Source organism: Poecilia mexicana, unplaced genomic scaffold (genome assembly GCF_051168715.1).
Source record: "Poecilia mexicana isolate PSO_F unplaced genomic scaffold, ASM5116871v1 scaffold_14, whole genome shotgun sequence".
In the NCBI taxonomy this organism is placed as follows: Eukaryota; Metazoa; Chordata; class Actinopteri; order Cyprinodontiformes; family Poeciliidae; genus Poecilia; species Poecilia mexicana.
In genome coordinates, this window is record NW_028263383.1 from 8,542,462 (window position 1) to 8,569,554 (window position 27,093).

At 36.4% G+C, this 27,093-nt stretch overlaps 1 protein-coding gene across 1 annotated transcript; it reads right to left on the bottom strand.

The window, feature by feature from the left end:
• Positions 1-1,958: 1,958 nt before the first annotated feature.
• On the bottom strand, positions 1,959-25,129 carry LOC106910345 (clustered mitochondria protein homolog). Its single transcript, XM_088012733.1, has 29 exons — positions 24,821-25,129; positions 22,065-22,895; positions 21,836-21,978; positions 20,722-20,893; positions 17,694-17,813; positions 17,507-17,619; positions 17,280-17,434; positions 16,041-16,166; positions 15,848-15,962; positions 15,678-15,806; positions 14,652-14,870; positions 10,932-11,104; positions 10,136-10,441; positions 9,674-9,752; positions 8,888-8,897; positions 8,212-8,283; positions 7,881-7,981; positions 6,926-7,078; positions 6,254-6,316; positions 5,263-5,513; positions 5,113-5,197; positions 4,370-4,523; positions 3,564-3,703; positions 3,341-3,421; positions 3,106-3,231; positions 2,497-2,618; positions 2,324-2,417; positions 2,110-2,244; positions 1,959-2,030 (listed from the first exon to the last, which is right to left on the bottom strand). The coding sequence occupies exons 2-29, from the start codon at positions 22,876-22,878 to the stop codon at positions 1,959-1,961; spliced, it is 4,323 nt and encodes a 1,440-aa protein (XP_087868859.1). The 5' UTR covers positions 22,879-22,895; positions 24,821-25,129.
• Positions 25,130-27,093: the final 1,964 nt, after the last annotated feature.

Consider the following 27,093-nt stretch of genomic DNA (forward strand, 5'->3'; position numbering starts at 1 on the left):
GAAAGCATTGCATGAAACGACTTTAAAAGAGCAAATCATTAATATGGCGTTTAATTTACAATAATAAAAAAAAATCTAGCCAGAAGAAACAAAATCCCACATTTTATTGCACACACTCCCAGGCTCTATTCCTGTTCATGTAAAGACATTATCTCCATTCTGAGTGCAGACTTACAAAACAGCTTTGCTGAAAATATCTGGAGAAAATAGCAAATAAATCTGAAACTCAAACAGGAAACGGTGGTGGGGTACAAACGTTTTCAATGACCTAAATGAAAGAATGAAAAAAAAAAAACATGGGACTTCATAAAGACTAACACATAAAAAGTTACCATGTTTTGCTGTTGCTGCAACCAAACTGATGTTATTTAGAGAAATGGTCAAGATTAAAAAATAATAATAATAATGTTGAGAAATTCAGTCAGTCACCATGTCAACCAGATGAAAACCCGATTCCTTACTGGCAGTGAAGCTGGCACTGATTAAATGCTAGAGGGTTACTAGTGCATTAAAAACGTTAATATTCAGGTTATTAAAAAGAAAAACTAAATATACAGGGAAGTGGCCGTGGAACGAGTGTGTAACCTAGTGGAGACATTAGGGATTGCAAGGTCATAATACAGAAACTGAAAATACAAGACATGTCATGGACTTTGAGCGCTCTTAAACACTTTATGACTCAGGTTGAGACGTTTTGATTTAACATAGTTCATTAGTTTGTGTAGACCTTAGTTCTGTTCAGTTTGCTTTATGGGCCGGTGACCAGAATTGAACTAAAAAGGTTCAGATTGAAAAACTACCAAAGGTTCATGTCATAGTTTAAAGTCTTTTAAATAAGACGCCAGAGAAAATGCGACCAAATCAAACCTGATCTCATTGATTTGGAGTGGCATGACCCCAAACAGATCTAGAAAATGCAATCCTTATTGAAAATTATCTTTTGTATTTAACCGGTTTATTTTTGACATTAAAATTTGTTTTATGTTTTAAAACATTGAAGTGGGACAAAACCCCCAAAGAGAAACAATCTGTAAGGGGAAGATACTTTATTGTAGCACTGTGGATGACATCCACTATAAAACTATATGACATTATTATTTCAGGCTATTTGATTTCCTAATTTGTATTGCAGGCAGTTTTACTTCATGCTGTCTTTTGCAGAAATTGTTCTTCTGTTTCCTCTTTCTCTGTCACACCTGGTGTGTTTACTGAATGCCGCTCACCTGTTCACTCATGCTTAGTCTTTGGTTAGCATACCTGCTGTTTGTGTCAAGGCTTGTGTATTTTTATGAATTTAATTTTTTCTTCGCTATGTTTGGCTTTCCTGCTGAAAGGTTCTTAAAAACATTCTAGTTGCAACAAACTCCCTTTTTAATTTGGGCCACATCAAGATAAATAATATCATTAAAAACATTCTGTTGGATTTATTTTAAAGGAATTGTAAGGCATGAATATTGATTTTTGCACTTGTGACTTAAAAAAAATTATATATATTTCTAATCATGTTTTCCACTAAGTAATACACACAGATTAAAGGTTTTTTCTGTAATTTTTATTGTCAGATTATATCACTACATTATTCAAATAGTTTTTCACTCATCTGTAGCAGTTCAGAAGCTGCTGTAGTTTCTAAAGGACTTAGCTGAATCTGGGTAACCCAGTTTCTCACTGAGCCATTTCCCCAGAACAAGCAGGTGGGCTGCAGTAGTTTTCCTTTTGGTCCGCAGATCAGAGCTGCTGCTTGTTGCCGTTTTGGTTTAATAATTGATATTCCACGTCTTCTATTTGAACTTTTCGTCTTTCGTTCAGTTCTGCTCTCAGCTCTTTTTCACTAGAAAGAAAGAAACAGTGCAGGCAGGATCAAAGATGAAATCCTTACCTACATTAAATTTTTATAAGGACAAAATGAGCAATTTGCATGTTGATTTTTTAATCAAGATGCCCTGCCCTCATCTTTTTCACCTGGGTGGGATGAAAGTAATCCCACAAGTCAGGTTGAGCTGCTGCAGAATCACAGGATGATTTGGCAACTGCCAGAAAAACAGAACAGGTTTAGCACCAAACTGAGCCTTGCTGAGTTTTTTTTTGCTATCTTAAATGTGAACAAACCTTCGGAGGAGAGACAGAGGCACTGGGTTTGCCAGAGGCGATGTGGCGGACGGCTCTCTGGAGGATTGCACCCTGATCCGTGAGCCTCTGCAGGTATTCTGAGCTTTCCTTTGTGCTGTCACTGCTCTCACCAAGCTGTAAGTTTGCAACAAATATAAAAGCACCTTGACAATCCAGAGCAAAATAGTTAAAAAAGGAGTTTTTCAAAGCTCACCTGGTTTTTATACAAAATGTGAGCCTCTTTTTCGTGGTGCAGAGCTAATTGTAACTCCCCTTTGCTTTCATAAACAATGGCAAGCACATGGTGACTAAAGAAAAACAAAACAGAAAGAAATGTAAATTAGTTCAGAAGAACTGGAAGAAAAACAACTAACATGACATGCATACCTGTGTGCATGCTTCAGCGATTTTGCACCGTGATATTTAGAGGTTAAAGTCAAGGCGTTCTGCAGGAACTTCAGTGAAAGCTCATTTTCCATCAGGGCATGGAGGACTAAACCCAGCATAGTCTGTCAGATAAAACCCAAAAAACAACAGTCATACTTCAGTTACAAAACGAGTGAGCTGCAGATAACACCGTTTGAAGAAAACAAAGGTACAAGAGTTTTGTTTTTGTCTTTAATGGGACAATAAAACATTGACAATCATGAATAAGCACAATTAACGTAAGTAAATGCGTTGAGTTAGTTTTGACTTAATTCAAGTGGACTAAGATACTTGCACTAGAAACTAGACAAAATAATACTTCAGTGTTTTTGCAGTGAACAGAGAAAATCATGTGATTTTTATACATTTATTGTTAGTTTTAGAGTATTTGATGCTGACAAAAGCACACAGGTCCAGTTAAAACCCCATCAAATTCCTCTTGTTTGTGTTTGTGATGGTAGCACAGACAAAGGGTTTGGTGAACGAGGATAGGTCAATCCCCATTAAACAAACAAAATGTTACATAAAGAGATTTTTTAAGTATGCTAAAGCAGATAAAACTGGACTTACATCGAGAAGTGCAATTTGTGGATGATCTTCTCCGATAATGAGCAGAGTGAGGTATCGAGCGCGATACAGGAGCTGGAGGGAAGTCGACAGGCGGCCTCCGGCAAAGAAATACAGCGCCAGGTGAGTCTAAATCACAGGAAGGATATAAACACTTGCAAATTGCTTATAATTTAGATATAAAATCTCATAGTAGACAATAAACTGGTTGGACTGGTGAAGAGGTAAAGCAACACACATAGTCCTGTACGGTCTGCGGATGGTCTGTCCCTTGTATTCTCTCAGAAATCAAAGCAGCTTTTTCCTGAAGAATGAGAGCCTGGGATGGGCAAAATGACAACATTACTTCACAGGAAGACATCGAAAAGAAAACTTTAAAACCTAAACGGAAGCTGACGTGTTGAGTTAGATGGAATAAAAGCGGTACATCATGGAAGAAAATGACATCAACTGATATTTACGTCATCATTTTCTCCTAAGGTGTATCTGAGCTGCCCAAATAGACGCAGACACTTGGAAACGTCCTCATGCAGGATCCCACAAACGCTGCTGAAAAGAGTCAGGGCTTGACCAAGCAAGTCCAGACCTGCTCTGAGAAACCCTGGGAAGCAAAAAAAAAAGAGAGAAGAAAACAGCAATTAGTGAACCACTTCTCCTATAACCCTTCTGGAAAAGTATTCTTCTTATTTTGTGTGACTCAAATTAGCACATTATGAGAAACAACACAGAAATTGTGGGATTAGCTCTCTTATTCCTAAATAAAATCCGATGTAACCGTTCGGCTTTAGACGTCATCTAATTAGTAAAAAGAGTCCAGTAAAAATCCAACTGTTCTGTGGAAACCTCAGAGGTTTTTAAGAGAATATTACAGAACAAACAGCATCGTTAAGACAGGTCAGAGGAGGGGTGTCCAAAGTGTGGCCCGGGGACCATTTATGGGCCATGAACTGATTTTGTGCGGCCCACCAATTGCTTTTTTCTGAGTTTGTTTCTCCCCTCAGCGGTCAACTGAGGTACAACCACTAATGTAACCTATTCTGTGTTACCATTTCCATTATTAGTAGCTTATTATTGTTATCTCACTATTACTATCATTAGTTTTTCCTCAGTGTTTTTTTTTAATGAATTTATTGTTATGTAGCACAGATTAACGAGACTTTATAAGTGTACTTTGACAAATAGTTGGTAATTATTCTGATGCTGTATAACAAATAATTTCTTGGTTTTAAAATCCAGATTGAAATAAATAGATAAATAAATAAATCACCCCGCTGTGCTGCCAGCTGTGCTTGCTGTACGAGTCCGGCAGCATCAGTCGACGTTGGTTTGAGATGTTTGACCACAGGAAAGATGTTCACCACATCATCCTCACTGAACGCTGGCTTGTGTCGGCACTCAAACATGTACTCTCTCAGCTGCAGCTGAGCAGAGACGAAGGAAAGAGGTCAGCCGCTTAAATTATTCACACCACAGCTGGAGACAATTTGTCTGTCTGACCTTCTTTGTGTGAATTAAGGAAATGTATTTATAAACCCTGAAATCATACTTAAGGAGAGGAATTTCAGCCAAAATTGAACAAACAAATCAAAAATAAGTAACCATATGATAAATAAAATAATAAATAAATGAATAAATAATATAAGTGAGGTAATTATTACGACAGTGATTAAATAAAGATTATTGCTTATTATTTCTTATTTCTTGATTTATTTATTTAATTTTGGCAGAAATGGCTCTCCATATTACTATTCAATTCTTGAATGCCTGCAGCTACAAATTACACCTCTGATGCATTAATTTCAAACTATGGTTTAGAGATACTCCTATCTTTTGTTCAACAAGCAGATCGAGTAGTTAATTTTAACCTCAAAAACAAAGAACAGCTGTCATTTGGCCTGTCGTGACAATTTAGGATTAAGTATGATTCTTAGGATGTAAAAAAGTGTTATTCAATAAAATATATAAAAAATAAAAACAACTTATATAGATGTGTTAAAAAGTGACTCCTACCTGAATGCCTGTCTTGATGGACATCTCTCTCAAAAGTGAAATCTTCTGAAGGTTTTGCTTTTCTATTTCTTCTTCTATGCTTTCACTGAGAGATTAAAAGACAGTAAAGGAAAGTTCTGCGTAAGTTCTGCCACACAGACACAAATGCACCTTTTAAATGTATAGTGGTAATAATCTTCCGCTTCCGTCTTGATCCTGCTCCACAGATCATCAGAAGTCAGTTTTGCCCACAAACTGCTGGTCGGGAAGTTCGCTCGGTCGCTCTGGGTTCGGCGGCGGCGGCTCCTGCGGCGGGACGGCAGCTCGTCGCTGCAGGAATCAGGAACAGGAGCGGAGGACGAGCTCAGGAGGCAGTTTAGGAAGTGACTGACAGCTGCAGAAAACGCTGCAGGCTCCACATCCTGACAGAAAAACGTCAGTAAGTTAAGCTCTAAACAGAGGATTTCATGTTCGGTCTAAACCAGTGTTTCTCAAACTTATTCAGGCTGAAGACCGCTTACCCCAAACACTCACACAACATCTTCATATATAATCTGAAATTAAAATATTGGTCTCTTAAATTCCGCTTAAAGTGAAGGGTGGCGCTGTGTTGTAAATATGACTGGTCACAATAATACCAGGAACGTCGTTTTGAGTTATTTATAGGTCCTGAAGGTTTGGATTCTAAGCTTTCCGATGATAGAAAACACATGAAAATCAAAAAAGTTAGTTACATTAATAATATTTTAGGGCTATTTGTAATTTAGAAGCACAATAAAAGAAAAATGGATTCGAGTTGCGTTGGAAAAAACAAACATTTTCTTTCAGCCAGTAGACAGCTCAACATAAATAATTTAACTTAAGGTGTTAAGATTCAGTTGTTCATCGCCTCGTATCAGCGGCAGACCGAGATCTGAATCGTAACAGTTTTCCCACCCCTATCTTTAAGTTTTCTATTTAGTTACCCACCGGTCTTAAGCCATTTATCCATTATTATTTTTAACCACAATCCTTTGGTAAGCTAACTGTAGCGTAGCACTTAAACTAAAGTAACGGCAAATAAACGGTTGTCGACATGCAGTACCTGGCGGGCCACTAGAGGGCGCCCGCGGACCACAGTTTGAGAAGGACTGGTGGTCTAAACTAATTTCTCTCTCAGCACCTTCATGTAGGTCCTGAAGATGTGTTTCACACTTCTGGTGATGACTTCACTGATGGAAATTCTCTGTGGGAAGATGGATTGATTATTTAGACATGGTTAGACATTTATCTAAGACAAAAGATGTTTATTTTTAATGTTAAAAATTTACATTACATTTACATGCGGTAGATAAGCAGTAATGCTTTTCTACTGCATAAGTCAGGGGTGTTAAAACTTTTTGTCACATGGCCAAAATTGTTGAGTCAAAAGTATTTCTGGGTCAAGAAAATAACAACGACAAAAAACAAGCACATAGAGAGGTCTTTTTAATGTTAGTTTTCAGCTTGTTTTTGACTCGACTGAACAAAATTATCCTCATTATAAGAAAAGGTCTCTTTCTTTCAAAATGTTTGCTAACATTTAGCCAAGTTTAAGAAATCAGATAAAAACTGATTTGGCTGCAGTTAAAGTTAGTAAAACTCAGTAATAAACGGGTTTCTACTAATTAAAAAAACTTGATTATAAAAAGAAAAATACTCTGTATTGTTGTTAATGTTTCCCATTTTGAAAAAAATATAGTACAGCTGTATTATCCATTTCATATTTAATGAAGACTCTCGTTTACGTGAATAAATACACATATTGATGTACAAGTGTGAATTTGTTTTTAGTTAAAATAAACGTGGCGTGCACCTGCACATGGCTGAGTTTTTCTCTCTCCTCCATCTCGTCCAGCTCCTTCAACACGGCACCCAGATATCGCACATTTACGCCCCGCTGATGGATCACTGAGGTCAGAGTCGCTCCATCCATCGGGACGGCCTTATGGTCGAGGCAGTCCCTCAGCTAAAAAAAACACTTTCTTTATAATTTTAGCATGTTTTTATTAGGTTTTCTATTATTTTTATTTGAATGTTTTATGAGTTTGATCCTCTGGGTGATAAAGAGGAGATGACATGAGGGATTTTCAAAAGACTTTTGAAACATAAACTAAAACTGCAGATGTGTGTCTGGTGAATTTTTTGTTAAAACATGTTTGTTTTTCATTCAGTGGGTAGAAAATCCAGAAATTTTACTCATGCAAGAGTAGAAATACTTCATAATAAAATTACTCAAGTAAAAGTAAAAATACAGAGTAGTAAGAATAATCCAAAAAGAACAAATTTTCAAAAAAGCAAATGTAACTGAGTAAATGTAACAATAGTTACTCTCCAACTTATTGTCTCTTGCTTTTTAAATTTGAATTGTTTGTCTTTTGTTAATATATATCTGTGTGTGTGTGTGTGTGTGTGTGTGTGTGTGTGTGTGTGTGTGTGTGTGTGCGTTTGTTTGTAATACCTTGTGGGGACGATTTTCCTGACATATACTACGTTGTGGGGACCAGTCGCTCCTCGTGGGGACCTGAGCCTGGTCCCCACAAGGGGAAACCCTGTTTTTGGGTCAGGGGTCAGAGTTAGGGCTAAGGTATGAATTGAGTTTTGGTTAGGGTTAGGTATGTGATGGTTAGGGTTAGGAAAAGGGTAAAGGTAAGGTTTAGGCTGTAGAAATTAGTAGAAATGAATGGAAGTCAATGGAAAGTCCCCACAAAGATAGCAAAACAAAAGTGTCATGAGCTGAAGTGGACTCATCACTCCCAGACCCGACTCACCACTGCAGGAATCTGATTTGAGAGAAGAAACGCAGCAGCTTCCCAAAGTAGACATCTCTGTCTCTGTACGTCCGGGAGACACTCAGAGGGAAAACGCACACCTGAAGAAAAATGCAAGAAAAAACTGATGGCTGACAGTTTATTTCACCTTTTTAGTGACTTTTGAGTAAAATTACAATAGGACTTGTTGAATTACCTAGCAAAAACTTAACTTTAGTGTTCAGGTAAACACAAGTGATGGCTAGATGGAGTAAATGAATTACAAAATAGAAATAGAAATAGAAATAGAAATAGAAATAGAAGTGTGTCTGTGTATGTCTCTATGTAGTACCTGGAAAGCAAACATCAGGATTGAAGCGAATGTCAAAGTGAGAGTCACTCATAGAGTCGACATTTTCACAAGCTTTCCAGAAGATATTCCTTCTGTTTTGTTCTAAACAATAAATAAAAGAAAGGATTTACTGCTAAATAGTAAAAATCATCTTAATTATTTCATTAAATTGAGTCAGATGTTTATCCTTTTGCACAGTATTTACATGTTAAAAGTGTGTTGCACCATCTGAACACCAATTTTTTTGGCAGCCATCTTTAAAATGGCTACCAACAAACATGGCAGCCACATTTTTATTTTGATATTTTTATCAGAATAAAAATATTATATTTTAATTTTACCAGAATATCATAATCTCATACAAAATCCCACTTTTAATTAAAGAACAGAAAAATATAATCAGACATAAAGAACTAACTAGTATCATAGCCATTTGTTTAATGTCTACTTTACATTATTGCTTTATTAGTAATTAATAACTTAATACTTTTTGGGGGGATAAATATGACCGAATAATATCCCCTCTTCAAAATTGGAAAAACAAGAGAACATTTAATAATAGTTTAAGTCAGATTGATAGTAGGGCTGTTTAATAATATCGATTTTGCGATATATATCGATATTTTCTTTCCTAGAAAAAAATCGATATTCATCCGCAAGTATCGTAACATCCAACTGTCACCTTGCTCACTCACTGCTTGCTTCGCCGGGAGAGTGATTAGGTCATCAGGCTTAGAGTGATTCCTTCAGATGTTAAGTGTCAAGGCTAAAATGGTATCAAACTATTCAGAGCAGGGTACTTGGTGCACTTTATTTACTACAAGCTACAGTTTGTACTGTTTCAATTAAAAGGAACATGTTTTCACACCACTTCTATGATTCATTTTGTCCAGCTGTCGACTTTAAGTCTGTGTCCATGTCCAACCAGAGCCAGGTATTGTGTAGTTGGTGCTTTTAATCAGTTTTCAGTTAAATTAATCCAATCCAACTCTATAACAGTCACAAAATGTCACCAAAGTCACTCTGTCCCGCTAAAATCTTTCAGAAAATCATAAAAGTGTATTGAATTGTATCGTTTGCTGAATATCACAATATATATCGTACCGTGAGCAGAATATCATGTATCATATTGTGAGATTATTGTATCACTACAGCCCTAATTGATAGGTATGAATGCTATTTGATTAAATGTTACAACTTTAACCTTTTGTTAATTAACCAAACATAGATGGAGTTCTAAACCTACAGTCAGATTAAGAAGTGTTAACTCTAATTTATTTGTATTTTCTTTGCATAAATCCATGTTTTCCGAACTTTTTTTTTCTTTCTGAAGATTTTATTTAGCTGTAGCTTCTCTCGGAAGCAGGCAGTATTGTTTACTTCATGGCTCCACGTCTCGACTCTTGTTGTAACAGTGCATGCCATTTTATTTACTTATTTAAAAATTATTTTCACCTGCAGCTCTCTGAGGTTCCTCAGGTTTCTCTGTGGCGAACTGATGGCCGAGATCATCAGACGCCATTTTAGCAAAAAGCTCATACCTTAAAAAAAACACACAAAAAAACATGTTTTCATCCATCTTGGTTAATCGGAGTTCCTAAACAATTTAACATGAAAAGGAAACAAAAAAGAATAGAAGGAAGGAAGGAAGGAAGGAAGGAAGGAAGGAAGGAAGGAAGGAAGGAAGGAAGGAAGGAAGGAAGGAAGGAAGGAAGGAAGGAAGGAAGGAAGGAAGGAAGGAAGGAAGGAAGGAAGGAAGGAAGGAAAGAAGGAAGGAAGGACAACATTTGTAAAGTACAGAGAGAAAAATCTAGAATTCGTTATTTTTCATGTTTTTATTGTAGGATTTGCTGTTCAATGTTCGTATTTTTCCAGACGTTTTCCAGGCGCGTGATGGTCAAGTGACCTCTGTCCTCTTCCTCACCTGTGCTGGACGAAGGCTTCCACCAGCTGTGGCCGGAGGCTGGCCAGGCCGTGGCGGTGACGCTGCGGGAAGCCGAAGCTGCGGCACGCTGCGGGAACTTCCTGCTGCGCCTCAGCTGACACCAGGAAGTTCAGATCCGGAGGGAAAGTCCGCAGGAGGTCCAAAATGTACGGACGTCCATCGCTGCCAAATATCCCGACTGTGGAGACAGCCGACCGGAGCTCCACAGGGCTGTCGCTGTGGTCCAGGACCTGGTGAGGCTGGATTCTCAGCGACTTACTGCTCTCACCCAGAAGCTCCAAAAACCTGCAAAAACCAAAAATATGGCGCCTTCCTTTAGCAGCATGAATGTGACTAAAATGTGAAAACTAATGTGATGGCGTGTGGGATACAAAGTTGTAAAAAAATTAACAGCAATAATTTGGTTTCCTTAGCCTGTGATAGAAAAATATTCATTTTTAAAACTCATATTTTAACCGTGTTATTCATGCATTTATAAATGCCTGAGTTCCAAACTAAATATTTCATTCACCAGCTAAATATTTAGATAGCAAACTAAACATTTAACATTCAAATTACAAATGTAGTTAGGAAGCTGAATATTTAGTTTGAAAACTAAATACTTAGTCTGTAAACTAAATATTTAGCTGTGAATTAAATATTTAGTTTGGAACTGTAACATTATAAATGTATGTGTAATATGGTGAAAATATGACTGAAAAATGAACACTAAATAAACCAAATTCTAATTTTTTTTACTATCTTTACACATGGACGCCATTAGAGTTTTGGTCACCTTGGGTGAGTAAAAACTGTTTTCCCGTTGTCGTTAGAGCCGTAAACTATCTGCTCGAGGTTTTTCTCCAGTAGCCCGGGAACGACGGTCTGAGCAGTGACACGGACGCCGCGATAATCCACCACCGCCGTGCCGAGTGTGTGGAGCCCCTCTGTGTCCACGGATGCATACGCCTGGAAATACAAATATTGATCAAGAATTATATGAGGTTCTGTTGGTTTATCAGGCCTTTAAAGGATCAGTAAGTAAATTTTCTAACAGGAGAAACATCTTAAATCACCACATTAGTATATAATTAACTATCGATTAAAAATAGATTAAATCAAAACCAAACCAAAACATTATCTTCTATCTCAACTGACAGGCTGACAATTAATCAGAGAAGAAACCAGGAAGCCCATTGTTACTTTGGGGGGGCTGTAGAGATCCACAGCTCAGGTGTGTTAATCTATCAACAGGTAAACTATTAATTGCCCACTACACAAGCCTAAAGAGCAGAGAGTGACAAAAAGAAAGCTGCTTGTGAAAAAAAATAACAAAAAGTTCTGTTTGCAGTGTTTTTCAAAGGGCTCTGGTAAGGAGCTAAATCAGGGCCATAGAGTTTGGACAAAAGACAAAAAAAATTGAAGCTGAAAAATTTTTTTGAAACTGGAAAAAAAATTAACTGGAAAAAAATGAAACAGATTTTGAAACTGAAACAAATATTTGAAATTGAAAAGAAATTAAGCTGAAAAAAATTTTGAACAGGAAAAAGTTTGAAACTGAAAAAAGATTTGAAAGTGAAAGGAAAATTATTTCAAGATAAAACAATTTTTAAAACTGAAAAACAAGTTTGAAAGTGAAGAAAAGGTTTGAAATTGAAAAATGTTTAAAAGTAAAAAAAAATTGAAGCTGAAACACTTTTAGAAACTGACCAAACAGAATTGGAAGTGAAAAAAATATATTAGAAAGTGAAAAGAAGTTTGAAAGTGAAAAAAATTGAAACAAAAAAAATGAGCAAAACTATTTTTCAGATTAAAGATTTTTTTTTTTCAGTTTCAAACTTATTTTTCAGTTACAGATAAACATTTTCAGTTTCATTTTTTTCCCATTTTGAACAAACTGGACCCCAATTTAACTCCATAAGTGAGCGAATACATTGTAGCAAAATCTGATTCTACAAAATATCAACAAACAGGGAAGTACAAACAACCTATTCTGGTTTTCATTATTTTTCTTCCATTTTGAAGTGATGAATGATATCACATATAACGTATTACACTGTTTTCCTAGTACACAAAACCCCGTGGAAATACGTTGAAGTTTGAGGCTGTAATGCGGAAACGATCAGGGTTAATAAACTACGGTGGCCGACAGGTGCAAATGCGCAGCAAAAGAGAAAACATGCAAACAAAAGAAAAGACATCCCCCCGAATCAAATGCAGCAAACAAAAAAGAAAACACCCCCGAATTAGAAAACACCCCCGAATTAGAAAACACCCCCGAATTAGAAAACACCCCCGAATTAAATGCAGCAAACAAAAAAGAAAACACCCCCGAATTAGAAAACACCCCCGAATTAGAAAACACCCCCGAATTAGAAAACACCCCCGAATGAAATGCAGCAAACAAAAAAGAAAACACCCCCGAATTAGAAAACACCCCCGAATTAGAAAACACCCCCGAATGAAATGCAGCAAACAAAAAAGAAAACACCCCCGAATTAGAAAACACCCCCGAATTAGAAAACACCCCCGAAGCAGCAATGGCGACAAAATAATTTTTGCTGTATTACACTTAAAATTACACAAATTTATTTTTTACAATGTTTTTAGGCGAGAATGTAGATGTGTAGATCTGAAATATCTGCTCGGTTCATTAATAAATCACCTACTTCCAATATTGCTCCGACGTTTTCGGAGATGTCTTCTCCCGCTGCATTAACAGCCAGCTTCACTCGCAAGCTGTCAGCTGGCCGGGCGCTCCATGTAGATATTAATAAAGTATTTAATTTATTCCTGAGCAAATGGGTTTGACTGATTAAAGTTAAGCCTTCAAACATAGTTTATTTAACTGTAATGTCTTACTACCTGAGATCTGGAGAGTATTTGAAAATGAATAATATCCCTTGTATACATTAAACATTTTAGAATCAGACAGATTTTCTTTTTACTATGGAACAACCTTTATTACAAAAGGTGAAGAATAATACAGAAATAAAGAGTAAAAAACAACTGAGTCCGTTTTTTTTACTTCGTTGCTCTGTGCTTCACGTTGTCACGGTTGCTAAGCAACATAACGCCGAGATGGAGGCTAGGCAGCTAGCCGGAGGCTACAGCTTCTCTCTTCTGGTCGTCCATATTCGTGGCCTTCGAAGGACCCGTCTTCTGTAGATCGGGCCGTTTCTCACATAGACATAATAAAAGGACAGACGCCTAATGAACCGCTCTCGTCTTATCAATACATACTTATATAAGTATACAAACATAAATAAATAATCATTAATACTGAATAATATACATTAGGCTATGCATGATTATGCACGCACACACACACACACACACACACACACACACACACACATATATATATATATATATATATATATATATATATATATATATATATATATATATATATATATATAATGTTTTCCAGCCTACGAGTTCTGGTTTAAGAGTGATTCAGCAGCTGAGATTGGGTCCAAAATCCGATACGAGATTCATCCGTGCTGTGCAGTGAATCTGTCTCTCCCTTCTTCCTCACGTCGTAGGAAACCTTCAAAACAAAAACGGGACATTTTCGAGTTATCTTACGTTGACTGAGTTAAATAATTAAATAATAGCCATTGTCATCTGTGTAAACTTTGCTGGTGAATGTTATGATTTTTATATTGTTTCATTTCTATAGTAGGCTCTTGTATCAGATAATCTAAATGTTGGAGAATGACTGAAACATTTTAAGATTTACGGAATCTCGGTTAGCTGTCAGAGCGGGGGCTGAACACCAAGCACTATAGCTAGCATTAGCTGGTATTTCGCCAGTGGACATAAATACAGTATAGTAATATTCTAATCACAAAAATACACAGTAATATGTCCATCTTACTTGCGAAAAGTCTGTCGAGCCCTCACGTCAGTAGTCCGTCGATCCGATCAACAATATTCCGCAGTGCTGAAGGCATCTTCTGCTGTTTTGGTTGAGCAAAGCAAAGTGTATTTGCGCCGGAGCAGCCAATCGTGGGGGGGGAGGGTGTACTCTTTTATTATGTCTATGCTTCGAAGGATCAGTTTCTCAGGGCCCTTGAAAGGATGCAGAGCCTGAATTCGGACACAGCTATTTTTTGTTATAGACTCCCCATAGTGGTCTGGAGCACTTCCGTTTTCAACACTTTTTGTTTGCTGCATTTAATTCGGGGGGTGTTTTCTAATTCGGGGGTGTTTTCTAATTCGGGGGTGTTTTCTTTTTTGTTTGCTGCATTTAATTCGGGGGTGTTTTCTAATTCGGGGGTGTTTTCTAATTCGGGGGTGTTTTCGAATTCGGGGGTGTTTTCTAATTCGGGGGTGTTTTCGAATTCGGGGGTGTTTTCTAATTCGGGGGTGTTTTCTAATTCGGGGGTGTTTTCTAATTCGGGGGTGTTTTCTAATTCGGGGGTGTTTTCGAATTCGGGGGTGTTTTCTAATTCGGGGGTGTTTTCTCTTTTGGTGCGCATTTGCACCTGTCGGCCACCGTAATAAACACCTGAACTCCTCTCAGGTCACACATGGCAGCAGCGTGAGCGGCAGCATCGCCCCCTACTGGCGCGTAGTGGTCCGACATGTCGAATCCCTGGCTGAAGAAGAGATTGTTCCACACAAAGACGTGGAGGTGAGGCGGCTCTCCTGGGTTCAGCGGCATGACGTTGCCCTCCGTCATGGACACGGCACCCTGAGCTGCAGCGGCCACAAAGTCACTGTTGATCTGCATGGAGAGAAAAACAAAATATCCCCAAAGGAGGAAGAGAAATTATTACAAAAAATTATACTGAAATAAGAGTAGAAGCACTTCAATTTTACTCAAGTAAAAGTACAAAAAAGTATTTGGTAAAACTCTACTCAAGTACTAACTGATCAGATTATCAGTCATTTAATATTTAAAGATGACATCATCAAACAGACCAAAATATGAATTTAAGTGGAAATTTTGGTATTTTAAGAACAAAAATGAAAATAATTCAATATGACAAAACGAGGCAAAATATATGTTTTTTTCCAAAGCAGTTTCTTTTGATAAAAAATGCTAACAAAAACGGCAGGAGTTTGGTGAATATTTAGTTAAAACATTTTTGTTTTTCATTCAGTTGGTAGAAAATCCAGAAATTTTACTCAAGTAAGAGTAGAGTGCTTCATAATAAAATTATTCAAGTAAAACAAAAAGGTACAGTGTAGCAAAAATACTCCTAAAATACTCCTTATTTCAGAATAAGTAGGTTAAAACATTTTGTGCAAATATGAGAAGCTTCAGACTCACTTCAAACTTGAGTAAGTTCTTCAAAAAAGCTGCTCAAGTGAATGTAATTGATTAAATTAATCACCTTTGATTATATGATTATGGAGTGAAATGAAATGTTTTGTTCATAGATGAATAAAAAAGTCAGCAATAAGAGAGTTAAGAGACCAATACTTTGATTTCAGGTTGTATATGTTTGTGGGAGAGTTTCAGGTTAGCGTTAGATTCAGAGATCCTACGCCTGGAGAAGTTTGAGAAACACGTCTTTGTTCTTCTCACCCTGAAGAGTCGCCTGTCTCTGTGCCGCCGCTCCAGCAGCGAAGCTCTGGGAAGTTCTCTGGATCTCTGCAGCTCCTCGTTCCAGTCTCGAATCTGCACAAACGTCAGTGTCACCATCAAACCCAGCCTCTTAGCCTCTCTGCTTACTGATGCTGTTTGGCGTTTGTAACCTGTCCATCTGTCTCCTCTGAAGTAACACAGTCCAGGCTGTGATCTCCAGGAGGCGCCGCCCAGGTACACACCTGGACCGGAGCGCGGATGCACTCATACGGGTGCTGATAAACTCTGGATCGTGACAGAGATAGGTTTTTTATATAATGCTGTGACACCCTTTTCTATCATCAACAAACCCAGAGTGTTCACCTCCTCTTCTGCAGGGCGGCAAAGTTTTTCCTGAACGAGGGACTGAGCTGACTCAGGAGATCGACCAGAGAGTGACAGAGGATTTTAGGAGCTGCAGGTTTGGGGTTGAAGTTGAAGGCATTGGACCTGCAGCAGAAAGACAACAGCTGTCAAGGCTGTAACCTCTAAAGTATGACAGCGAATTAAGGCCATCATAAGAAAACAGGAGGAGTACATTTCTGCCAAAAAACACAAAGATATTCTAGAGAAAACAAGAAAATTTCTGTGCTCAAAAGTCACAAATTTGATTGGGAAAATTCTGGAATTTTGATATTAATCTAAAAAAATTTCTAACAAAACATGAAGATTTCTGAGTTGGAAGAGTTTAAAATTGATCAAAACCCAGAAATTTCCAAATTAATCTCAGAAATTTTCTAGAAAAATGAGAATTTCTGAGTTTGAAAAATCAAAACATTTCTGTAAAAACTCATAAATGTTTAGATTAATCTCAGAAATATTCTGGAAAAACATGAACATTTCTGAGATTATTCAGAAAATTTCTGAAAGTCAAAAACGTTCAACTTTTGAAACTCAGAAATTTCCAATATTTTTCTAAATATTTTCAGAGATAAATCTCAAAATTTCTGATTTTGTAATAGTAAAATTTGGTGGAATTTTACTCTCTTTTCTATCTGCTGTAGTCCTAAAGTAAGTTGCTCCAGAATCAACCAGATTTTAAAATTTCAGCAACTTTGGAATGAAAAAGACAAGCTCTATAAAATGTTCTATAAAAAGTATGGAAATTTTAGTGTTTGAAAAATTTAAAATTATCTATTAAAAACTCTAAAATTTTGAGATTAATCTCAGAAAAGTTTGAAAAGTCAAAAATGCTTAACTTTTGAAACTCACAAATCAAAATAATAAATCAAAATACTTATAGTGACAAAACTTTTTTCACAATAAATTATAATCAATACGATATATGCCCACTTCTGCAGAAAATCCCAATAAGCGTTAGACAATTATTTTTACTATTAGTTTTTAGAAGTAGTTTTTTGTTTACTAATTTTGAAGTTAATGGATCACCAAACTATGCTGCAAAAATTCCAGTGGAGAATCGAAATCTTTGCAGCCAAATAGTTTCATGGTAATTTAAAGCTCCTTTAAACAAAGGAGCTTCCCAAAAATACTTACTCTGAAGATATTTCGGAATAACTAGGTTAAAACATTTTGTGGACGTATGAGGAGCGTCAGACTCACTGGTTGAGGTAGAAACCCCGTGTGCAGCAGGTAATGCTGAGCTCTCGCTCCTCCATCGTCAGGATGCTGATGTACATCAGGTCTCCGTGCAGCTTCCTGTTTCCTGGAGGCGGGTTCCAGCTGCTTATGTTCAGGACTCTGAGGCACTGCAGAGGCTGCACACGTCACCCAGTGTTTAACACAACTCACCTCAGCCATGTTTCCACTTATCCAGACTGAGTTCTCACCTTCCAGTCGTCTCTGATCGGCTGCAGGGGAGTAAGACGTCTTTCCTTACATCCAGGCAGGATGTAAAATGGAGGGCTGTGGGACACTGAACCCTTTTCCATGCTGTCACTTTCTGAAGCAATGAATGCAGCGGTTAAAATGTTGAAGGTTTCACAAAGGCGACTAACCAAGAAGGAGTGACGTTACCTTGGTGTGCTCTGGTGAATAAGGACAGGTAGGACAGCGAGCGGCCTGCAGGGTCGAGGCTCCGCAGCAGGTTGCGAACGTGACGCAGATGAACACGAACATCCCGCACTAAGTACAAGTCTGAAACAAGATAAGCCATGTTTTAAAGTAAAACTATGGCTAAAAGTTTTAAGATTGATAAAAAACATCTCTACAATTTGCACTGAGATTGGATAAAGTGCAGTTGATTAACGAAAGTGAGCTGTATTCCAAAATAGCTATTTTAGCTGCGTTAGCCACAAAGCTACCTGCTAGCATAAATTTGGTGATTTTATGGTTAGCTCAGGAGAGAGATTTGCTCTAAACAAGAGTGGTACAGTTTTTTTTTTTTTATCAAGCCCCTTTCAGACAACTTTGTCAAAGAAAAAATGAGCAATTTCATTATAAATAATGTTTTATTTTAACACAACAAAACACTTTGTCACAATAAGAAATGAACAGTGGACCCCGTCTTATCCCAGGTTCATATGAACTTCATTGCAAAACATAAAACCTTATCCAGTAGTTTTGTCTAGTTTCTAGTACAAATATCTTTGTCTGCTTGAAATAAGACAAAGCTAATTTAAAAGTAACATTTCAGCAAGATATAGGTCAATGACTCCTTAATATTGATGAAAAAGTATTTGTTAAATTGGCAGACTATTTCACTTTGGAAAAATGTCTTGTTATAAGTGTCTCCCAGTGGAACTAGTACTTAAAAAAATTAATATTAAGGAATTATTTACTTAAAACAAGACCTACATATTCCTGAAAAGTTTGTTTTTCTTATTTCCAAAGTTTTAGGGTTTATTAAAAAAAACACTTGCTTGGAGATTAATCTCAGAGATTTTCTAGAAAAGGCATGGAAATTTCTGAGTTTGAAAAAATGCTTGACTTTGTACTTGAAACTAGACAAAAACACTTGTCGAGATTTTGTATTTTGCGAGGTTTTTTGACCCTGTGGTCAAGAAACACTCCAGATCTTAATCCCACCAATAATCCTCAAAAAAATAAGTGAACAAAATCAAAAATTGTGACATCTTCCAAGCACGGGTAATATCTGAATGGGAAACAACCAGTAATGCTGTAATTTACATGAGAAAGTTTAATTCATTATTGGAACTTTACATAATCTGGATTATTTTTAATTAAGATATTTGAAACACATCAAATGTTTAATGTTGAATTGTCAGTGAAAAGGTTCTTACAGCATTTAAGCTAAAATGTTTTGGGGGGGAAAAAAAACCCCAAACATTTGACAGTCTCAAAACTTTTGGTCACAAATGAAGTTCATAACAAAAACAAATAATTAAAAGACAAAGATTCACTTCTTTGTGTGTTAAAATATAAAACTACCATAATAAAACCATAACTATATGTGAGCTACATCAGGTGTCAATAAGGCTTGGAAAGTTCCTGAACATTGTAGAGCATTCTTCTTCTTCTCCTTCTTCAGGATTTTCTGCTAGCAAACAGAATCCATAATCAATGAGGCTGAGTCGTCCAGGTCCTGAAGCAGCCCAGAGCATCACACCGCCATCACCATGTTTGACTGATGTTCATTTTCTGCTGTTAGTTTTAACTTGGTCCCAGTTTTGTCTCGTTGGTCCACAGAAATGTTTTCTCCAACGTCCCGGATCATCAAGTTTTTTTCTGAGAAAAATGAATCAGGCCTTTGTGTTCTTTTGGTTGGTGGATAACGGCTCTCACTATGGTTTCTTTGGAGTCCCAAAACTTTAGAAATGGCTTTATAATCCTTTATAGATTGATAGATGTCTCTGACTTTGATTAATACTTTATTAAACATTTATTAAAACAGGAAATACCATGAACTCCTCATGCCGAGTTGTCGGGTGGCAAAGATTATAAATTAATGCATTCCTCCATAGTACTTAACTTATTTCCAATTGTGCTTGTATTTTTCTTTAGATCGGGTTTTGGTACATATTGCTTTTTGAGATATTTTGCTCCACTTAATGATGTCAGACAAGTTACAGTGCATATAAATAATTTCTTAATTTTGCAGGTCTTGCAGTGAACAGCTATATTACCACATAAATCTTGGTTGGTTTTGATAGCTTCATTTCCCTCTGATAAATGAAATTGCACTGCAAAAACTGAAAATCTTTTCAAGTATTTTGTCTTTTTTCTAGCACAAATATCTTTATCCACTTGAAGTAAGACAAAACTGACTTAGAAATAACTTTTCAGCTTGTTTTAAGTCAATCATTCCTTAATATTGCTGAAAAAGTACTTCTTCCATTAGCAGATTATTTCACTAATAACATGATAAAAATATCTTGTTATAAGTGAATTTATAAGACTTATAACAAGTGTTACAAATTCCTTAATATTAAGGAATATTAATATTAGTTTAAATAATATTAATATTATTAAAGAATAATATTAATATTCCTTAATATTAAGGAATATTAAGGAATGTTCCTTAATATTGATGAATATTTGTTATTCATCAATATTAAGGAATTACTTCCTTAAAACAAACTCCTATATCTTTCTGAAAAGGATCTCGTCAGTTTGTTTTTCTTATTTCAAGTGAACTAAGATATTTTCTCTAGAAACTGGACATAAAACACTTGGTCAGTGTGTAATTTGAAAACTGCTTTTTGTATTTACTCACATTATTTATGTTTAATTTTAAAAGTTTTGACTGAAAAAAAAAACAAATAAATCTCTCCAACTTACTCACTATGGTTCATATTTACAGATATATAAAAAGATCCACAAAGTGAAATGATTTGGGGACTTTTTGTGTTTTTTGTCAACTTTAATAGTTATATTTTCAATGTTTGGTTACTTCTCACTAAATTTGCTCAATTTTCAGCTTTTTCAAAGCAGCTGTCAGCATATAAGAATGTAAAATGTTCAGACTGATTCTCTTCTGGTAGCTTCCGGTCCAAAGTCGGATGAAGATACAGCTTCAAATCAAATGATTGTCGTGAAAAGCGGTGAGTAGAGAGGATGAGGGGAGAAAGTTAGAGTCGGTTACCCTCCACCACCCTGATCAGCGCCCCCTCCTGGATTCCCTGGATGGAGCCCAGCTCGGTGGCGCTGTCCAGGATGGCGCCTCCCAGCTGCAGGGAGAAGCAGGAGCGGTGGCAGGTGAGTTCATGATCCATCAGCACATGATGGAGCTCAGATACCGACATCTGCCTTGACACCTGAGAGGGGAGGATAATCAATCAATCAGTCAATCAAGTTCATTTGTATAGCACATTTATGTCATACAAACACAAATACACAGTTATGAAGACACAAACAACCTGAGGGAAGTTGGAACCTCATCTTCAAATCAGACAGAATTGGTGTCAAATGTTTGTGCTACGTTTGTGAATCAAAACTTTTTGTTTGTGGTGCTATCATTTTAAATATACTAAGAAATGTTTCCAGAGGTCATGAAAGGTCAACCCCCAGCCCCAGCTTCTCCAAATCAGACAAAACTGGCGTCAGTCAACTCAACTACATTTATGCTGGTTTGTGCAGCAAAAGTCTTTGTGCTGTTTTGACTTTGAACCTTTTAATGAATGTTTAAAGGTCATTTTGATTTTGTAAAAATGGGGGTCAAAAGTGGTTGACCTTTTGACCCTTAAACTTTCATTAATATCTTCAAAGCCAAAGCAGCACAAACCAAAAATAATTTGCTGCACAAATGTAGCACAAACGTTTAACACCAGATTTGTCTGATTTGAAGAAGAACGAACTTCACTCAAGTAGTCAAACATTACCGTCGTTACACATCAGAAATGTGGATTGATGTTTCATTTATAATGTTTGAAAAGCAGCAAGTGGGTTTTTAGATCAGATTTAAAGGAACTCAGTGTTTACATCTGAGTATGAAATGGTGGTGATCCAGACTACCAATCATTACCAATCAGTTTATAAAAACACAAAATTACAAAGTCATAAAGACTGTCAATGATTGAGCAAACACCAAAATCATTCAGATCAAAATGTTGGTCAGTGTTTCATTGAATATATTTCTAAAATAACTCTATTGCCAGAGGAAGGACTTTAGAAGTGGGTTGATGCACTCTATCGCCAGCAGAGTGATCAAATGGGGGGAGGTAGAGGCACTTTTAGGAAAATACTGAAGAAAGCAGAACCTGAAGATCAAAACTTTCAGCTCCAGGCGGCTGAATTCGGACTGTAAACTCGTCCTCATGAAGATCAGTGGCTTCTCCATCACTTGGCAGAGTTTTTCTCTTGTTGGACAGTTGGACATCCTCAGAGGTTTCTGAAGCCACACCTGAGGTTTGAAGAATTAAACCTTAAACATCATAATACCAGAATGTTGCACATAAATGTGAACAAAGATGGACGCCGATCACCAACCTTTGACAAGCGGCTCCTCCTCTGAAAGAGGCTGCAAACCATTTTTATCCTGATCCTCCGTTTCTCTCTTTATGTTTTCCGCATCGTTCATGTGAGTCTCGTTAAATATGGACTCGTCTCCTGGCTCATCAGTGTGGATAATTTCATTTTTTACATTATGAACTCCTGGATCTTCATCACTTCGGTCATGTTTTACTTGGAAGTTCTCATCAGTGTTGTTGGTTTCACGTTCTGCACCAAAGTATTCGGTCCTCTCAGAACCTTTTCCACTGGGATGGATCAGTACCTGGTGCTGCTCAGTCCAAACAAACCCTGCTACGCTCTCTTCGTGAAGCTTGGTGTTTGGCTCCATTTCTGATTTTGCTTTTGTTGAAGTTGTGATGCCTTTATCGTCCTCCGTCTGAATTTCTGCCTCAGAGTCAGTCTGAGTCTGAACCTCCGCACTAATCTGAGTCTCCACTTCGGTTTGTGTCTCCACCTCAGAGAAACACCTGTCTCTTCCGTCCCTCGCGTCTCCTTCATCTCCCTGCGCCTCGTCTTCCTCAGAAACAAGCAGACACACCATGGGCTCCACCAGAGTCACTTCGTCTGCAGGGTTGCTGCTGAGTATGATGTCAGGAAACAGGAAGTGCTCTGGCTCAAGAGCAGGGTTTGCTATACCAGTTGAAGGGTTTATCATGCTGTCATCCAAAGAGTCAAAATCGCTTTCCTCGCTTGATAGAAGAGGGGATTCCTCAGCGCCGCGTTGAACCGGATCGTCCAGATGCTTGAAAAAGCTCAACAATCCGCGGCAGCACTGGAAGATGTTTCCCATCGTCACGCCGTGCCAGGCTGGACACAGAAAAAAAAATTATTTAATTTTGCTATTTGTTTTTATCTGGTATACCAAATGAGAATAATTTTGGGACTCCTAATTTACAAGAGAAAATTAAATTTGATTTAATGTGAGGAAGAAAAATAGAGTGCAAAATCTAGTTTCAGCTCTTTGTGGAGCTTTAGATCCAAATTAGCTGAAGTTTCCTGTTAAATTTTCTATAGAATGTTGTCAGAGTTTTTCTGAAAAAAACATACTTTTAGGATTATTTTTACTTCTGTACTTTTTACTTTCATTTTAGTAATTTTATTATGAAGTATTTCTAATCCTACTTGAGTAAAATGTATGTTTTATATTTATGTTTTAACCAAAAATTCACCAGACACAGACCTGCAGTTTCTGTTAAAGTTTCATAAGATTTTTTTTTAAAGAAACTGATTAGAATTTTTTTCATTATTATTTTTGCCTGATTTTTGTTATTTTGTAATTATGTTAGTTATATTAATAATTTTGGTGCTTAAAATACCAAAATTTCCACATAACTTTATATTTCAGTCCATATGATGAATATTTTTTATATATTAAATGTTTTAATCAGTTACTCAGATTTTTTTACCAAGTAATTTTTTACTTTTATTTGAGTAAAACAATGACTGTATTCAAGAAAAAGTACAAATATTTCACCATATTTTAACTCACGTGGAAGAAAAGAGTAACCATCCAAAAAAATTACTCAAGTAAGAGTAAAAAAGTATTTTGGTAAAACATTGACTTGAGTGCTGAGTAACTGATCAAATTATCAATTACTTAATATTTTAAAAATATGTCATCAGATGGACTGAAATATAAAGTTAAAGAATAATGTTGGTATTTTAAGGACCAAAATGTAAATAATTTATATAAGCAACAAAAAAATAAAAATAAAATCAGGCAAAAAAAAAAAAATTCCAAATGAATTTCGGTAACACTTTATTTGAAGGGGGGTGAATAAGACTGTCATGACACTGTCATAAACATGACATAACACCTGTCATGAACATGAATAAGCCTTCATGAATATTTATGACTGTTGTCATAAAGCGTCATTCGGTAAATTATGACACTTTTAATACAAAGTTGACATTATTCAAAATGTCTTTGTTATGACAACTTGACATTAACCAAGAAATCATTACTGATATAAATTTGTTATAAAAGAATTACTGATTTCACTTTAAAAATTAGGTAACTTTATGTTATTAAAGGTAAAGTTTAAACAGTAATGATTTCCTGGTTAATGTCAAGTTGTCATAACAAAGACATTTTGAATAATGTCAACTTTGTATTAAAAGTGTCATAATTTACCAAATGACGCTTTATGACAACAGTCATAAATATTCATGAAGGCTTATTCATGTTCATGACAGGTGTTATGTCATATTAATGAAAGTGTCATGTCAGTCTTATTCAACCCCCTTCAAATAAAGTGTTACCTGAATTTCAATTAATTTTTGGTTAAAACATGTTTGTTTTTATATTCATCAGGTAAAAATGAAGGAGGATACTTCATAAAAAAATTACTCAAATAAAAGTAAAAAATACAGCTTAGTAAGAATACTCCTAAAAGCACATTTTAAAAAAAAGTTACTCAAGTAAATTTAATTAAGTAAATATAACTAGCTCTGGGATTCACCCAACACAAACTGGACAATCTACAATTTTAGGTCCAGTCTTGTGGATGGTGCAGAGCACTTAATGAATCCATGAAAGAAAAGTTTAAAAAGTAAGCCGGAGATGACAAAATCAGAGTTCAACCACATGAGGATTTGAAAATAGAACCAGCTGTGAAGATTAATTTCTGATTTAAAGCACCAAATGTCATGAGAGCCTAAACTGTTGCAGGTGAAGGTTTGCATGATCCTCAAACACAACAAAAATATGACATCAGATGTGTGAGACCTACCATCCAGTGAAGAAGAAGAAATCAGTCACTCTGTGTCATCTTGTCTCATATCTTCTGGTTCCCATTCTGGTGAAATCACAGAGTTTCCCAGGATTTCCTCCAGACGCTCTCCTGTCCTTGCTGTGCGACTACATTACACAAACTGAGTGTCCTTCACGAGTGGGGGGAGAAAGGGGAGCTGTCACACAGCCTGTGGGCCCTCTCCCTGTTCAGACAATACCCAGCAGCGGCCAGCAGGGGGCTCCCGCTCTGCTGCACATGATGTAACTTCCTGTGTGATTCAGATTGACGTATGCAGGTGGCAGCATGAGTGCGTTACCGCCATCCTCTGGCGAAATAACGATTCTTCTCACCTTTTCTCTTCATAGACTGACTCAGAAAGATTTATCAGTTAGTTTGTAACTAGTTACATTTACTTGAGTGTCTTTACGAAACAAAAATCTTCTAGAAGTATTTTTACTATGTTGTACCTTTTATGTTTACTTGAGTACTTTATTATGAAGTATTTCTACTCTTACTGGAGTAAAACTTATGAAAAATAAGCTTGTATTGAGAAAAACTTGACCAGAAACAAACACACCCGAAGTTATTGTTAAAGTTTCATGAGTTTAATATTGAGAGAAATGGATTCGGAAAAATGTCTGATTCTGATATTTTATAATGATCTTTTATATGAATAATTTTCATTTTGATATTTAACATACCAAATTTTCCACATAATTTTACATTTTAGTCCATCTGATGACGTAATGTTTAAATATTAAATGATTGATGCTTTGACCAGTTACTCAGCACTTAGTCCTTTATTGATTACTTCTTTATGTTTGAGTAATTTCTTGGACAGCTACGTTTTAACTTTACTTCATTAAGAATACGTTGAAGTAGCGTCATTTATTTGAGTACTACTTTTGGGTACTCTCACCTCTGATTATTATTGTTTTTTTTACCATTATGTGACATTATAAGCGCAAATGTTCATGTATATTATTTTTTTTTTTGGTGATAGACCAATATAATTTTCAATAACTTTATAGTTTTTTTCTGTTATGGTCTTGTATATTATTATTATTAATATTATTATTATTATTATTAATATTATTATTAGTAGTGTAGTAGTAGTAGTAGTAGCAGCAGCATCACTGCTGCTACTACTACTACTACTATTATATTGCCGCAATCCTATTTTTGTATGTTTTTAACACAAAATTTCGTTCTTTTGTGATGTCACACTTCTGTGAACTTTGTAACTGACAGCCATCAGCAGACAGTTGCTATGGAGTTGCTATGACAACAACAAAGAAACCACAAGCTTAATGTTAGAGATTTTTTGTTATCATTTTTATTTTTACTTTCAGTCTAATATTAATCAATAGTTAATCAACATTCAGTCTAATGTTAATCAGTAATGATGGTACTAAAACTTTTTGATTGCTGTGTTGAATATCTGTGTTCCTGAGAACTGATTGTTCCCTCCAGTTTCTGCTCTCAAGGAAAAGAGCCTGATGGCCTGTGTGTTAGATTGAGCTTGCCATCTGTCTTATTGTTTATCTTTTCTGACTATTGTTTTCCCAAATAAAAGGCCTGCTCTAGCAGAGAGAGGGGAGAACGCTCTGTGGATGACTCGGAGGAGCAGTTCGCTGAGACTTCTCCTTTTGCAAAAGCTTGGTCATAAAATTCATATACGTTGTCTGTGGTTCTTTTAATGAAGGTTCGAGGAAAATACCTATCACTTAGAACTAGTTAACGGCTCGTTTCTAACTTTTAAACAATATAAGTACATTACAGGTATTACTAGATTACTCTTTCTGAGTAATCTACACACCTTTGTGTGATACTAAGATACATATTATATTAACTGTAGTACCTACTGCAGAACTAGCAAAATTAGCTTAGCTAATGAGACCTATTCTATTCTAATTAAGAATAAGAGGCTATAGAGCCGGGGTCCCCAAACTACGGCCCGCGGGCCTCCACATTTGGTCCGGCCCCCTGAACAATACCAGAGAGCATTCAGATTTTTTTTTTTCATTTATTGTATTTTCCGGTTTATATGTAGATTTTTCTTCAACCAGCAGGGGGCTCTTTAGCAGGAAGTGTGTCCTGTAAACTGTGGGTGTTTTGTTTTGCATGTCGCATTGCTGCCATTTGCTTGACTTTTATATTTTTTAATCAGAATGGTTGTTTGCTAGCGGTAGAGCAGATGAACACACCTGTCTGTTATGAACGCCACATTCCAGGTTGAATTCTTTGAAGCAATGCCTGTAAGTAGCAGC

What these genes read in the sequence shown, in the direction of transcription:
- LOC106910345 (XM_088012733.1), bottom strand. Translation starts at nt 22,878, where the DNA reads ATGGGAAACATCTTCCAGTGCTGCCGCGGATTGTTGAGCTTTTTCAAG. An exon ending in CGATCAGAGACGACTGGAAG is followed by an intron (nt 17,435 to 17,506) that starts GTGAGAACTCAG and finishes TGACGTGTGCAG; the next exon opens with CCTCTGCAGTGCCTCAGAGT. An exon ending in CGGGGTTTCTACCTCAACCA is followed by an intron (nt 16,167 to 17,279) that starts GTGAGTCTGACG and finishes TTTCTGCTGCAG; the next exon opens with GTCCAATGCCTTCAACTTCA.